Source organism: Vespa velutina, chromosome 4, assembly GCF_912470025.1.
Source record: "Vespa velutina chromosome 4, iVesVel2.1, whole genome shotgun sequence".
NCBI lineage: Eukaryota > Metazoa > Arthropoda > Insecta > Hymenoptera > Vespidae > Vespa > Vespa velutina.
The window spans coordinates 1356716-1372600 of NC_062191.1; the positions used below are offsets into that span (position 1 = coordinate 1356716).

Genomic DNA, 15885 nt, shown 5'->3' on the forward strand with positions numbered 1-15885 from the left:
TATTGAGATCATACGTATATAAATATAATATATTATATTTTTCAATTGATATTGATTTTAGTTGGAGAGACAAAATGTTATGGCAGCTCAAACTTTGTGTACCGCACTTTCGAAAGCTGAAAACACATATCCTGGTATTATGCACGACCTAATTCTAGGAATAATACAAAGGGCTGAATTAAATCTTGACATGAATGAAAGCGTTTTACGTTTACAAGGTGCCGCATCCGATTATGACGGTAGGATCTTTTTTTTTTTTTTTCTTTTTCTTTTTTTTTTTATTCATTACGAATAAAAATTTATTTGTAGACAATCTTTTACAAAAAGTTTTAATAATTATAAATTTAAAGATTTATCATTAATATTTAAAAGATTTATAATTAAGATACATGTTACAGTTGTTGAATATCGAACTGCACGATCTGAAGATGCTTTTCAAGAATTAAATCGTAAATCTATGTCATTGAAAAGAATATTGAGTCGTATTCCGGATGAAATAACGGATCGTAAAACATTTCTTGAAACAATAAAGTAAATAATATCGTATTTCTACTTTATATATATATATATATGTATGTATATGGTATATACTATATATATAGTATATATATGTATATATCATATATAAGATTTGATATTATAGATTAAAAATATATTTTGATATAATTCTTGCAGAGAAATTGCAAGCGCGATAAAGAAATTATTAGATGCAGTAAATGAGGTCACTGCTTTTATACCTGGCTCAACGAGAAAACAAGCATTGGATCAGCGTAAAAGAGAATTTGTAAAATATAGTAAAAGGTTTAGTAATACGCTGAAGGAATACTTTAAGGAAGGGCAGTAAGTACATATATACGTTTATGCTTATAAATAATCTCATTTATAAGAACTTTGAGTGTGTGTGTGTGTGTATGTATATTTATATACATACATATATATATATATATATATGTATATATATATGTATATATATATAATCAGGAAAACATTTAGGACATCAGTTTTTGGTATAAGAATTCTTATAAAATATTGTATAAATATTGTGCAATAATTCAAATCTCTTAACTTAAAGTATGATGAACATTTTGAACACATTTATCATATTCTATCACATACACTTTTATTATTATAGGTAGTAGCACCTCTTATTTAATACTTTTCTGTACAACTTCGTTTCTAGTTGACACTTTGAAAATTTTAATAAAAATTACAGAAGCTTATGTTAAAAGTAAATCACAATAGATTAACCTTCTTAACAGAAATTGTTTAGTCATTTTTATCCACATACTCTTTTCTTATATAGAATTTGTTGTTACTATCAGAAAATGACAGTATGTTAATTAAAATATGGATGTATACTGACTTTGATAATATTTGTGACTTTGTTATAGAGCAAATGCAGTATTTGTGAGTGCATTATATTTGATACATCAAACAAATATGATAATGCTTACAGTAAAGGATAAATGTGAATAAAAAATTCATATGGCTCTCCTGGGATCATTGGTCGGTGTGATACCATAACAATAAAATAATCAATATATATATATATATATATTTATATATATATATATATAGATAGATAGATAGATATATATGTATGTAATATAATATTCTAATATTGTAGAATCTATTTGTTTGAAGATTATATTTAAATAATGTATAACGTGATAAATAGAGTACCACTATTTTATCAGTGGCTTCTAGCATACACAATTATCATACATATACATGTTAAATAAAAAAAAAAAAAACTGTTGTCTTATTATTAATATTACAACTATTTATATTACATTATCGGAGATAGATTTTTATGTGTCAAATGAAAAACAAATGCTTTTACTCGTGAAAATAATGAACATTTACGAAGAAAAATGTTAAAAACTTATTTAATTGATTACAAAAGAAATAAAAGTTATTTTATGAATAACGCTTGTACACAAATAGATGTATCTCTTTAGACAAAATTAGTTATGACTATTCATGCCTTCTTTGTGTCATATCAATAACAGTGAGGAGGAATAAAGCTTAACAATAATCATGATAAAATTGCTAAAAAAAAAAAAAAAAAAAAAAAAAAAAAAAAAGAAAAAAATCGAAATACTTCAAGCCCGTTTACTGTCTGAAAATGCACGCACGATACTACCTACTCCACTAATATTATATACCTTCTCGTGCCATATTAACAAGTGATTACTGCTACCTTCTGTTGGAATTTCAAATCCTCGATAAATATATTTCATTAAGACATCCATTAAATCGCGATCTAATTGTGCTAGACAATCATCCATTTGATTCGATTTTATACTTAGAAGAACCTTCTGTGTTAAATTTCTAGCATTATCCTGAAATACGTACATATTGAACACATTTTTTTACAATACAATATAATATTTAAGAATATTATTAACTTTTATATTATATGAAAATATTGATAGAAAAAAAAAAGAAAAAAAAAAGGGAAAGTAATAATTAAATTACACAATAATATTATAATCAACGATTAAGAATATAAATGGATAAAGAAATTTTGAACGGAAGTATGAAAATTTGAGGTTACCTTTATCTGCTGATTTTTACATCCTAAAGGTGCTGACTTTAAAACTGATATCAATGCTTCGGCATTCTTACCCTTAAAAATATGTTAAGAAAAATATTCGATTGAATTATAATTCAATTATATTAAAAATTAACATATATAAATATACATATACGTGTTGTATACGTGTATGTATATGAAATTATGCGAGAAAGGATATTGGCTAAGAAGTGTCAGAATCTCATTTTCGTCAGGACCAGTGGGTCCCGTCGAACCCGCATCTCCATCCTCTTCCTTAAAATTATTATCACTGTATTGATCAACATCTATTTTTCGGAATGCTGACGCCGACGTATCTTTTTTACCGTCGTTTCTCGACATATCTATTATCTATACCACGTAAACCTTTCTAGGATCACGCTTGATCACGCCCGGCTTATTGCCATGCCATGACACAAAGGGTATATTATAAATCGTGGCCATCGTGACTACAGAAGCGACATCTACGTGGGTGTTCCTAAAACCATCATAATCGATTTAAAGAACGACTACAGCGCTTTTTGGATAATTATAATGTCGGTAATCTAGAACTCGATTTATAAAAATTATAAATAATATAATAGTTCGTATCTTTTATTAATCGAATCTATATTATAGTATATTTATGATTTAATAAGGAATAATTTGAAATTTATTGGAAGTTTAGTTTCTTGCCGTTTTTTATTGTATCATGTTGTGTTTATGTTCTTTCGAATGGTATTAGATCTAAACGAACGCGATGGACTGTCCGGCACTTATTAATATATTTCATACTCCTAAAATAATATGGTATCAAACGGATAATACAATTGGTATCCGTGTTATGTTACAAGACGTTAAGGACTATTTTCTTAGGGTCGAAATCGACCATTTATTTTTTAGGTATAAACACATAATAACAACGTGAAGGTTAAAAGTTTGTTTACATTATTATCAAATCGATGTTGAGTGGTAAAAAAAAAGAGAAAGAAAAAAAAAAGAAAGAAAAATGATAAAAGAATATATCTATTTTTAGCACCATATTGAACGACAAAGAATATTATCTAAGTTTGTATCTATTTGGCAGTGTGATACCAGAAGAAACTACTCATCTCAATTTGGAAAGAGAAATTAAAATCAATCTCATAAAGGCATTTAAATGTAATTTTTATAATAATATCATTGTTAATATGACTTTTAATTGATAATTGTTAACTTTAATTATATGTGATAGGGTTACCTTGGTTAAGATTATTAAATAATAAGGAAAAATTTCCTTATGTAGTTCATGATCTAGAACGTCTATATGAACCAAGTTGGAGGAAGGATGAAAAAAAGAGAATTGTTTTAGATGGTAATTATATATATTTTTTTTTTCTTTTTTCTTTTTTTTTTTTCTTTTTATAATAAAAAAATTTTTAACGGAAACATTTTTTTTTAATGATTCTATCTCGTGCTTTTGAAAACTTTAGCTTTCGTAAAGTTTATTATTGTATTGTGATTTTTTTTTTTTGTTTTTTTTTCTACAATCCAGATGAACACAAAATAGCTGAGTATTTGCGCACACAAAATATTTTGCCCGATGATGAATATACCAATGATGAAGATTCCGATGAATGGCTAGACAATGAAATGCTAGATGATTTATTGTTTTAATACATTTATTACTACTAGCCGTAAAGATATAATCTTTTTTTAAAAAAGACATTTAATTTACATTTGCCAATGTGATTACAATAGAATTTTGATCTTTTAAATCTGCAATTTATTAGAATGCTCGATTAATGATATCCAATCTGCGAGAAATGTTTTTCTTTATATGAAAAATATTTTATTTGCAATATACGGTTTCATTAAATGTTTATACTTGAATAAGTTACAAAAAAAAAAAAAAAAAAAAAAAAGAAAAAAACAGAAATCTGTAACGTCAGTATTATTTTTTTTTCTTATAAATATTCTTATTATCAAAGATTAGATTCATATTGTTTGAAAAAATTTAATAGAACATTTGTTATATATTCGTGAGAGATTAAAGAATATTTTGAAAGCATATTTAAACATTTATAAATATTTTTATATTTATATTAAGATATGAGGATGAAAATAAAAAATAAATAAAAAAAAAAAAAACGAGAAAGAGAAAATGGAAAGAAATTATAACACAATTTTATTTTTTTTCAAATAATTTAATAAAAATTGTGAATATATAGAACCTGTATATCATTTCTCAACATATGTCTTTTATCAATAATGCTTGTCGTATGTATGACTAATATAATTAATTAACAAAAAAAATGTTACAATTAATGTGGACAATTAATTATTACATATAATTTAATCCAAAAATCTTGTTTTTGTATTAAGCAAAAAAGTGAAATAGTTATTAAAGTAACAGATTAGAATACATTATTAAAAATAATGTATATCTTTATAATAATGTATTCTAATAAAAGTTAATAAAATAATCTAAAAGTGATAATACTTATGTGATTGTCAATAAAAACAATCATTTTATATAATCTATTAGTCGAGGAACTATTAGAATGTTGGTATTCAATATAAATGCTAAATATTTGTTCGTATATCGCATTATACAATATTTGCATATATCTCCTTATAACGTAATGGAATATATTGTTTTGTGTGAGACGTATTATATAAAGTAAAGATACTACAAATATGACTATCATATATCCCTGCAAAGTATACCTTAAAATTTGAATATAATTTTATGTAATAAATATATTATATATATATATTATATATATATATTACATAAAATCATCATTTATACAAGCAATCACTATAAACATAGAAATAACATATATATATATTAATGAAAAGAATAAATGACGCTTCATTGGTGAACATATATAAGAATAGAGAATATATTCATGAGATTGTATTATTTTGACTACTTTCTAATAGCTATTTGAACAATTTATTTTAACATTCTTATATATTTAATTTTATTTAAATAATTATTATTTAATAAATTATTATTATTATAAACTAAATATATGATAAATATTATTTCGAATATATTTATTCAAAAAGTATTTTGCAATTTGGAAATAAAGAAAAAAGAAAAAGAAAAAAAAAAACTGAAACGATACATGAATTATTATCTTTGTTGTAATGCTAATATAAGAACTTTCTTTGTACTGATGATTCGTAGAAATGAGAAGATTATTTAAATGCCTTTATGAAGAGATTTTTGTAAAGTTCATTTTGTCATAGAAGAATTTAAATTAATATATATATATATATTTTTTTTTTTTTTTAATATTATGAAATGAAAAAATTAAATTATTTTAATATTTTATATTGAATTTAAAAAATTAATTCGAAAGAATTAAGATACGATCATTTTTCTTATTAAACGAAACTAAGTTAGATTGAGAAATGAAATATTAATGATTACAATTAATAAGAAATATTTTGAAAAAAAAAAGAAAAGAAAAGGAAAAAAAAAAGAAAAAAAAATTACGCTTTCATAGCTACATCCCAATAACAATATTTATAATAATACTGTCATTGTTGAAAAAACAAGACAAATATAAATATCAGAGATTACATAATATAGTATTTTAAGATTCTCTAAGCTATACATATATATGTAGACATATATATATAAAAGCTTTATATATGTGTATGTGTGTACCTGTGTGTACATATATATATATATATATTTCTAAATTATTATAATTTATTTATCTTTAAATTTAACTAGCACCTTCCAACGAAAGTCTTTGATTAATATTCTCTACTCTTACTTTCATTTCCCTGAGTATATCCTCAGCTAGATTATCGACAGTTGTATATCTAACTTTGAAGAAATTAAATATATCTATGAGAAATTCTATTATCTGATCTCTAAAAAATTGGCAGGTAGATTTTAGGCTTCCCTCGGGACCTAGGAATCCCCAAACAAGTACCGGTGTTATTTGTTCAGAAATGAATAGAAATGAGCTAAGAAACCTTTATCATATTTTAACATTTGTCTTTGCCCATTAGCATCGACCATACCGCAGTTCCCACGCCTTAAACATAAGATATAAATATTGTCAAATTGTCAAATAAAATTCATTTGATTAAAATAATTTTCTTTTTATTTTTTATATTTTTTTAACTCACCGTTTCTCTAAAACTCGCGGATATCCATCTATTTTGTAATATTGCCTTGATGGACGATGGTGGTTTCTCGACTTCCTCGAAGGCATCTAATAGTATAAAGTCAATTAATACGTCATAAAAATTAATACATTTGACACCACGGTTAATAACTCTTCCTCGATCATATTACTGTTACTTGGATTGTGTAAGAATTCCAACATCCGTTCGTAATGCGTCAGATAATCCTTAGGATCCTAAAAAGGAGAGAGAGAGAGAGAGAGAGAAAAAGAAAAAAAAAGAAAAAGAAAATTATTATCCACCTTCATGATTATATATATATATATATATATATATATATATCTTGTTCTCTTTTCGTCATACTTCATATAGATCATAAGATACATACTCTGTCGGCATAAATAATTAAATCGCTGATAATTTGACGGCCAATATCAGCTATCCAAATGGTGGTTGATGGTGTATCGAACAATTTCGTGTAAGCTTGACGAAGACAGTATACTTTAGCCAAGTATTCAACATCGGAGCCACATTTTACCAATTCCGTATGTAATCGCCTGCAATGCAGTGTTCATATAAAATTCGATATTTTTTCGTGTTAAAAAGTATCGCAAAAAAAAAAGAAGAAAAAAAAAAAAGGAAGAAAAGAAGAAAAAAATCAAGATCTTAAATATGTGTGTATGTGTGTGTATATATATATGTCCTATGTACATATATATATATAAATGTATATATATATATATATATATATATACCTGCAGGGAATGCCTTTATCCTCGTGTTGTTTTAACGCTGCATGATATAATTTTTGCCTCTCGAAATGTGGAAAAAGTTCGGAAAATTCTTCGAATTCACGTAAATCAGCTACCTGCAAAGAAAACGATCGAAATTCTAAATAATAAATATAAAATAGTTGTAAAGAGATGTACGAGATGTAACAGAGTGGATGAGTGTGAAATTATATTTAAAAAGAAAAAGAAGAAAAGTAAAAAAAAAAAAAAAAATAAAATAATAATAAATAAAATAAACGTGAACTTTATATTAACATTTCTCAAGCTAAGTTTTCCCTCGTGAAAAATAATGAAAATAATTCATTTATTATTTCATGTCTTTTTGTTTTAAATAATCTTCCTCGTCCCTCCCCCCCCCCAAAAAAAAAAAAGAAAAAAAAAATACAAACAAACAAAATTGAGAATACATGTTTGTTTTGTTCTCTCATCTCTCATATCTATTTTCCTTTAATCGTTCATCATTTAATATCATTTACATAATCCAAATAAGATGAAACATATAAATGTACCCTCGTTATTAAAATTTCAAAATTCCCGAGGTGTTATGTAATAGGTAAAATCTCGGGATAAAAATTCTACTTTAGAATATTTAAGATCGCAGTGAGAAAAGAGGAAGAAAAAATAAAAAAAAAAGAAAGAAAGAAGAAAAAGAGAGAGAAAAAGAAGAAGAAGAAGAAGAAGAAGAGACAAGGAATATCTCAATAAAGTTGATTTGAGTCCTGAATGTAGATTTAAAATCTATTCTTACGAGTGTAACAAAAAGAAAAAGAAAAGAAAAAAAAAAGAAAGAAAGAAAGACAGAAAGAAAAAACGTAAAGCGATTATTCGCGTCCATTCATTGTCATAGTAATCGTATATGGAGATTATTTTCCCCCTTCGCCATCATCATTCGTTGGTATTCTACGCAAAGAGGTAGAACGACAACGTACCAAGTCATCGTCCCCAAGCGTAGGAGGAAGAATTAGAAGAGAAGGAGGAGGAAGAGGAGAAGGAGGAGGATGAGGAGGAGGAGGTGATATGCTCACGGGAAAGGCTTTAGAAGATGAGGGCTGTCCCGTACACACAGAAAGGGGAACGAACGACATCCATGGACGAGAAGAGTGCACGGTGGTATCTTCCGCATTCCAAAACATGAAATTCATAGAACGCCTCCCGTCTGTAATATATTCTTTTACGAGAAGAAATGTAATGGATCGGTATTTAACCGGTTAACAAAATTATTAATGTATAATCAATTTCGCTAATACGGGCAAGATTACATCAATTAGTTCTCTTTTCTTTGTTTCTTTCTTACTTTTTTTTTTTTTTCTTTTTTTTTAGTATTATTTTTTTTTGATCATCATTCCATATATGTGTGTGTGTGTGTGCGATGTTTTTTCGATCATCATTCTATATGTGTATATATATATATATATATATATTTTTTTTTTTTTTTCGATAAAGATTTGAGATTTGTGTATTTCCTCTGTTGATATATTATATCTATATTCTCCTGCGAACTGCCGACCGTGAACATATGAATTTAATAGTTTATGATGAAAGTAGGAACAAAAGAAAAAAAGAGAAGAAAAGGAAGAAGTATACGTTAAGAAGAAAGAAGAATAACGTCAATCTTGTCTTCTTCGATTCTCTTCTCTTCTTCTTTCTCCAATGATTCTGAAGAATTCTCTCTCTCTCTCTCTCTCTCTCTCTCTCTCTCTCTCTCTCTCTCTCTCTCTCTCTCTCTCCACTTTCATCCTCCTTCACCCGTCGTATCAACGTCATTTCGTATCAATTCCATTCCTTTTCTCTCTCTCTCTCTCTCTCTCTCTCTCTCTCTCTCTATCTGTCTTTCTCTCTCTCTCTTTCTCTCATGCTTTATTTTCACACTTCGCGCTTTATAACTTTATTCGTCGTCATCGTCCTCATAATCGTCGTTGTCGTCGTTGTCGTTGTTGTTATTATTGTTCAAAAAAAAAAAAAAAAAAGGAAAAGAAAAAGAAAAAAAAAATCAAAACGTGAAATTAAAGACAATAGGAGAAATCAAATTGTTTTATTACAATGTCCCGTTATAATCTATTATATAGAAGAATAGATTTTTTAACTCTAATTGTGCACACCTAAAAGTAATTTTTAATTTGTGCATTTCGGGTGTGCTACATTCTCCAGGACACTTTGGACAGCTGTCATTTATATTGAATGAATAATTTTAACATCGAAAAACTTCTTTCACATTCTTTGAAGCTTCGAAAATAATAATCAGTAAGATTTCAAAACGTATTCTCGATTTTGACGTTACAAAAAAGAAAAAAAGAAGAAAAAAAAAAGTACTCAAATGGTCGTTACAAAAAGTACATTTATTTTGAAGTATAGAAACGTAACTTATTTTGAGAAGGAATAAGTACTCAATTATTCCATCAATCACTATTATTTTCTATTCTCTTTTATTTTTCTTTTTTCTTTTTCTTTCTTCCATTCATTTCATCAAAATATTATTTCATGATTACGATACGACGAAAAAAAAAAAAAAAAAAAAAAAAAAAAAAAAAAAAGAAGAAAAAGGAAGAAAAGAAAAGAAGAAAAATAAAAGTAAAAGTGAGATAACAAATATCCTTGTGGGGTTATATGAAAACTTACCCCGTCTCGTGCTGATTCAAACGATTCTGGCGAAGAGGCGGCATCAGCTTTTTCCTTTCCGGATATTCGCATTCCCATGTTGGATTGATGGCGACTCTCTAAGCTTTCCTGGCTATCATCACGAAACAGCACCGAGTGCTATGATATAAAAAGAGAAGATATACATATATACATACGTACATACATACATACATACATACATACATACACACATACACAAACATAGAGAGACAGCACATACGTAGAGACATTCACATGGAAATTGTTTCGCTAGCGTAAAAAAAAAATGAATTCAAAGAGAAAGGACAGCGATTGTGACGTATTTGAAGTGACGGGTAGAATAATAGTGATTTTTTTTTTCGCCAGTGCCAACGGCATTCCAACGAGACGAACAATTATAACGAAATAGTATAGAGAATAAGGAGTTGGAGGTGGAGGAGAAGGTAAAGGATGAGGAAATAATACCTGATCGATGAATAGAAGCTCCGCGTGATTCTGGATTTGATAACCCATGTCAAGTAGATCTTGAACGTCCTGTGTAAATGCAGCATCCGCGTTTGATGGCAGAGCAAGAGCATCGTTACTTAGAGTAGAGCTAAACGCTGTGAGTGCGTCCTCCCAACAATAGAGTGCCTTCTCTAATGCCTCCAAACCTGTGTAACATTATCGTCATTATAATCGCGATCATTATCTTCATAAGCATCGTCATTGTCATTGTTATTGTCTTTGTTCATTGATTTCTATTCCGTTTAGTCATGTTTATAAGCTTTATCGATAATCCCTTTTATACGGGAGCAACCTTTTTCCATCGAATTAAACGTATATAATCATCCCTATATCCTATCTCTTCAAACTTATCTACGACGTTTTTATTTTGAAATTTAAATTAACTCGATATATATATATATCGATATATATATATGTGTGTGTGTGTGTGTGTCACTGTGCGCCCAGATTTTTTTCACTTTTTTGTTTAGCTCTCTTTTTATTAAAGAGGTTGTTGTATATATAAACTTAGAAAGTTCTGAACAATAAAGAAAGAGAGAGGAAAAAAAAAGAAAGGAAAAATCACAAATCGATCTTCCAGAAAAAAAAAGAAAAAAAAAAAAAGAAAAGGAAAAGAGGAAAGACTTTTTATTCGATAGCATTATATCGATTAAGAATATTATTGGAAAAATATTGTCGAAGTATTGCGTATTTTAAACTTTAAGTGATATTTTCTCAAAACTACTTACGTACGCTTTTTTTCCCCTTTTTTTCTCTTTTTAAATGAAATTCGAGCAGAATTATTTCTCATGTCATTATTCGATCTTTATTACGGAAATTTTTTATCGAACGTCACAGCATGATAAATTCAATCATTTTTTTTCTTTCTTTTTCATTTTGTTTTGTTTGAAAATAAATTGAAAATCTGTGTCTTCGTGAAGGGGCCGAATTTTTAAAAATGTATTTCAAGGACTTTTTGGATTTTTTTACTGTTATTTCTGATAATAACCCGAAGAGATATTATTGGTACCGCAAATGCTGTAAAAAACCATTCCGCTTGACCCGACATAGATAATACCAAAAATACGAGTTGTCGCACGTATTTAATGATTTTTTTTTTTTTTTATAATTAAGATAAAATGCAGAAAGAAAAATCATAAAAATTGCCATTTTCTTATTTTTTTGAATCATTCAAGTGTACGTAAATGTTTTAAAGTTAACGTCTATTATTAAAATTGCAAAAGAAATTTTTGTTCGATGTAATTTTCATTAAAATACATTTACAATTTATAATCGTGTCCGAAATATATCTCATTCATCAGTGAAAGATCGTACTTTGAACTGGGTGTGTAACTAAAAAAGTGAAAATACTTTTTTGATAGATTTCGTAAGGCATTCATCGTTCAGATCGAAGACGCTAAGTAATAAAAAGAAGAAAAAGATAAGGTTTTTGTATAACGGGTATGTTTAAAGTTTATTAATATTCATTAGAAGCGAATGAAGTAATATGAGGAATGTGGATTCCTTGTGCTTTCGAGAATGTCAAGATATCAACGGGATCCCAGAGTACTCAAGTGAATGGTAGGTTCTATATACATATGTTATGTATAAATGAGAAATTGTCGAAAAAAAAAAAAAAAAAAAAAAAAAAAAATCAAACCGCTTAACCAGGATCAACAAAGGAATGTCTCTTACGAGACCTACTTTTTTTTCAAACATCTTGTATCTCATATATCCAAAAGTATTTATTTTTTGTATTAAAATCGTCGATCGTTCATCAATTTTAATTACATTACATATTATATACTATATATACTATATAAATTAAATCGATTTTAATTATTCATAAATTTACGATAATTATATATTTCATATAAATAAATAATTATTTAAAATTTAATTTATTACTAAGAAATTATTTTTTTTCGATTCAATATATATTTTTATAATTTTTCATAATTTTTTTTTTTTTATAATACATTCGTCAACATATCCATTTATACATCTCTGATGAATATTTTTAAATATAATATTATTAAATAAATTTTCATCACTGAAATTATTTCATTATCTATAATGTCGTTAAATATTTTACATTAAAGTCGTCAAGCATTATTTGAAATTAATGTCAGTGATATAGATTACATTTCAGAGATCTTAAATAAATCGGATATCGTAAACAAATTAATCGTATGCGATCTTTATAAGAATAACAATCGAATTTAATATATTTCGAAATTCTCCTGTAGTCTATTACATACGTAACTATATATATATATATATACAACAAACTTTTCTCATTGTAATAATATTTGGCCAGAGGGCAGCAATGTGCAATTCATGAGTGCAGCTGTACACAGGGAGATTTGCACCCCTCAATGGTGGAGATTGCTTTGGTTTCAACTGGGGTCCAGATAAGATATTTCCTACCCCCAGAGCAGGGTGCAAGTTGTGTACGGTAGTAAACCCTAACGACGAACGTTTATTTATCCATCCTCTCTGATCGATAAAATTTCTTGACCAACGCAAGAGAGAGAGAAAGAGAGGGGGGGGGGGAGAGGGGAAGTAGGGAGGGAGGGAGAAGAAGAAAGATATTAATTATTTTGCAAGGAATACGAACGTCCTTATAAACGATAAAAGCTATCTAAAAATACGTTTAATTTCTATCTTAACGCAATAATCGATCATAGCGCTCTATAGGTCGATCCATTTGCACTGCCTTTTAATCGGTCCACGAAAATTAAAGTTAATTGATCTTCCGGAAATAATTTACTCTTCGATAAACTCGTTATCGAGTGTCCTAATGGATCTCTAAAAGATTTATCGAGTGAGTAAATCTATGCTTTAATATATCTTTTTTTTATTGTTGATCTTATGTTAGAAAAAAAAAAAAACAAAAAAAAGAAAAAGGAAAAAAAAAGAAAACTACACCTGATCGATCGAGGATACAGGATCGAAGATAATTGTTCGAGATCTAATGAAATAGTTGTTTTATTTTCGAAATAAAAACAAACATGACGTAACGATTTGTAACACGTTTATATTTACATTTAACGCGTAGTACGTGGATATTCTTTAAATCAACTTTGCAGCAACAGGTCTACTTTCTCTTTTTTTAGATTCTACCGATTGGACGCCCTTTCAACGATTATCGTAGATAAAAGCGAGATCCTTTGGCTTTATACTTTGCATTTGTCAAAGGTGCATCACAGAAACTGAAATATCACAGGTAACTGTATGTACGCTACGTAATTGGAGAAGGTTAATCGTAAAACTACATCTATATACGTACGCTACCTATACAATGTACGGGTTATATATACTATATATATATATATATATATATACACATACACTGTACACATACATGTATTGCATAATAGAAGCCAACACATAAAGACATACCGTTCACGCCTCAAGCTCTACCACTATATCTTAAAGAAACAAATGCGACTCGGCGCCCAGACTCAGCCATTTTGTTTTAATAAATCCATCTTCGTGCTAACGCGAATTATGTTTAATTACGTAACATTCTACATAAAATCTGAAGGTTTACAATAGATAGAATTGATACGTTTTTTATTGGAAAAGTCGATTCGAATGGCAAACGAAAATACACCACAGTTAACGACAATGTCGTTTGGAGTGATGGACCATTTAAAACGAAATAGATCGTATTATTTGGTGAAACGCAATTATGGAACGCTCGTAACTGTGTATTTAAATTATTTTCTTAAACAAAAAAAGAAAGAAAAAAAGATGAGAGATAGGTTACGTAAGAAAAACTAAAGGTCGATACCGGATATCCACAAAAAAAAAAAAATCCATTTTCCAATATCGTACTCGTCCAATCGACATAAATAACTTGGAACACAAGTATTACTATGTATTTGTTTGCACGATGTTCGAGGAAAGCGAGAGATTAATAAATCTCGTTGGATATGCTTGATCAATAGTTATATTTTAAATCTACGCTTACACTTGCTATCAAAAATATATCAAATATCTCTTAAATTTTGACTGATGAATAAAACAAGAATAATGATAAAAAGAAGAGGAAGAAAATGACAAATTTATTCCTTTCTCGTTCCGATCTTGTCAGAGACAGACAAGCGAGCGAGCGAGCGAACGAACGAACGAACGAACGAACAAACAAACAAACAAACATCCAAACATTGTAGATTTTTCTGATCACTAAAAAAGGATTTCATCTCAAAAGGAAATGTAACTCCAAAACAAATGTTTAATCTCGCTAAATCATTTTACGGAATGAGGAAAAGGGAAAGGTGTAGGAAGTAGATAAATGAAAACTAATAGATATATACAATCTGAGAAATAGGAGAATTGACAACAAGAATATTTGGAAAAGACAATCGAGAGAAGAGGAAGAGGAAATCGAAGAGAAGGATCAAACGAGGAGGATCAAAGAATGCATTTTCGCTGCTTTGGAGAAATTAGGGCTAAAACGTTTGTGGTGTATGACGGACAACGCGAAGATCTCGAAAGCTTTTGAGATCCTGACGTTTCCCATAACGCATTTCCTCTTCTTCGTTTTCTTCCTTCCCCTTCTTCTCTTCCTCGCCTTCCCCCCTATCGGCCAATATAACCCTGACATTATCAAATCTCCCTACTTCTTCTTTCCCCCTCCCCACCAACCCGTTCCTCCCATTTGCAGCTTCGAAGCCTTGCCGGCACTTAAAGCAGCAAGGAAGGCTACCCTCGAACGTTCGGCTCCGCGATGCTGCCGGATGGTCGGCATCAATAATACCGAGAGGTGACGTAATGTTTTCGGCGGCACGGCATTGGACGAGTTGGCGTCCAATGGGTAAGGGTCGATACTGTTGGTGGAGAGAGAGAGAGAGAGAGAGAGAGAGAGAGAGAGAGAGAAAAGAGAGAGAGAGAAAGAGAGAGAAAGCACGGGGATGAACGTGCGCGCTCTGTCCTCTCTCTCTCTCTCTCTCTCTCTCTCTTTCTCTCTCTCTCATCTCTCTCTCTCTCTTCGTGCTAGCTCGTGCTACATCGCGAGCTACTATACAGGGTGAGTTAATAACGTCCGTACGTTGAAATATCGTTTTTTCCGATAGGAGAAATTCTCTCCTCAAGCACTACACGAATTTCGCGTACGCTGTGTATACGTATTTGTATTCATTTCATGATATAACGAGTAAATAAAAAAAAAAAAAAAAAAAAAAAGAAAGAAACAATCGCAATTTTTCGAAAAAAAAAAGAAAAGAGAAAAACAAATAAATAAATAAATGAAAAGCTATTATTCTCATATTAGATATTCACGGCAATTCAATT

At 28.8% G+C, this 15885-nt stretch overlaps 4 protein-coding genes across 7 annotated transcripts in view; 2 read left to right on the forward strand and 2 right to left on the reverse strand.

Annotated features, from left to right (window-relative positions):
* The window catches only part of LOC124948596 (programmed cell death protein 10), a 2515-nt gene extending 460 nt beyond the window's left edge, over positions 1 to 2055 (forward strand). For all 3 annotated transcript variants that reach the window (XM_047492419.1, XM_047492417.1, XM_047492416.1), the window contains 4 exons: positions 62 to 239; positions 399 to 531; positions 676 to 840; positions 1392 to 2055. In XM_047492419.1, coding sequence (XP_047348375.1) covers positions 80 to 239; positions 399 to 531; positions 676 to 840; positions 1392 to 1476 — 543 coding nt within the window. In that variant the 5' untranslated portion in view covers positions 62 to 79 and the 3' untranslated portion in view covers positions 1477 to 2055. The remainder of the gene's footprint in view (positions 1 to 61; positions 240 to 398; positions 532 to 675; positions 841 to 1391) is intronic.
* On the reverse strand, positions 1874 to 3031 carry LOC124948598 (actin-related protein 2/3 complex subunit 5-C). Its single transcript, XM_047492422.1, has 3 exons — positions 2760 to 3031; positions 2561 to 2633; positions 1874 to 2345 (listed from the first exon to the last, which is right to left on the reverse strand). The coding sequence occupies exons 1-3, from the start codon at positions 2918 to 2920 to the stop codon at positions 2106 to 2108; spliced, it is 474 nt and encodes a 157-aa protein (XP_047348378.1). The 5' UTR covers positions 2921 to 3031; the 3' UTR covers positions 1874 to 2105.
* Positions 3032 to 3120: 89 nt separating this feature from the next.
* Positions 3121 to 4238, forward strand: LOC124948597 (putative ATP-dependent RNA helicase TDRD12). 2 transcript variants are annotated; one of them, XM_047492421.1, is made up of 4 exons: positions 3121 to 3460; positions 3645 to 3718; positions 3792 to 3911; positions 4092 to 4238. In XM_047492421.1, exons 1-4 carry the CDS (start codon positions 3318 to 3320, stop codon positions 4211 to 4213), a joined length of 459 nt encoding a protein of 152 aa, XP_047348377.1. In that variant the 5' UTR covers positions 3121 to 3317; the 3' UTR covers positions 4214 to 4238. The 2 variants fall into 2 exon arrangements, with proteins under 2 accessions (XP_047348377.1, XP_047348376.1); XM_047492420.1 differs by having other exon boundaries at positions 3125 to 3460; positions 3594 to 3718.
* A 1792-nt stretch (positions 4239 to 6030) lies between these two features.
* The window catches only part of LOC124948741 (mitoguardin), a 34875-nt gene continuing 25020 nt past the window's right edge, over positions 6031 to 15885 (reverse strand). Inside the window, 9 exon segments of the mRNA XM_047492822.1 lie at positions 6031 to 6518; positions 6521 to 6565; positions 6568 to 6600; positions 6691 to 6840; positions 6843 to 6927; positions 7080 to 7248; positions 7447 to 7559; positions 10099 to 10236; positions 10564 to 10751. Coding sequence (XP_047348778.1) covers positions 6283 to 6518; positions 6521 to 6565; positions 6568 to 6600; positions 6691 to 6840; positions 6843 to 6927; positions 7080 to 7248; positions 7447 to 7559; positions 10099 to 10236; positions 10564 to 10751 — 1157 coding nt within the window. The 3' untranslated portion in view covers positions 6031 to 6282.

Bases quoted from the DNA above. Each gene is read 5' to 3' on its own strand.
- LOC124948598 (XM_047492422.1), bottom strand. From the start codon at position 2,920: ATGTCGAGAAACGACGGTAAAAAAGATACGTCGGCGTCAGCATTCCGA. The intron at 2,634-2,759 runs ATATCCTTTCTC...ACATATTTTTAA, and splicing joins ATTCTGACACTTCTTAGCCA to GGGTAAGAATGCCGAAGCAT. The intron at 2,346-2,560 runs GTAACCTCAAAT...TACGTATTTCAG, and splicing joins GTAAAAATCAGCAGATAAAG to GATAATGCTAGAAATTTAAC.
- LOC124948597 (XM_047492420.1), top strand. From the start codon at position 3,318: ATGGACTGTCCGGCACTTATTAATATATTTCATACTCCTAAAATAATA. The intron at 3,719-3,791 runs GTAATTTTTATA...TATATGTGATAG, and splicing joins TCTCATAAAGGCATTTAAAT to GGTTACCTTGGTTAAGATTA. The intron at 3,912-4,091 runs GTAATTATATAT...TCTACAATCCAG, and splicing joins AAAGAGAATTGTTTTAGATG to ATGAACACAAAATAGCTGAG.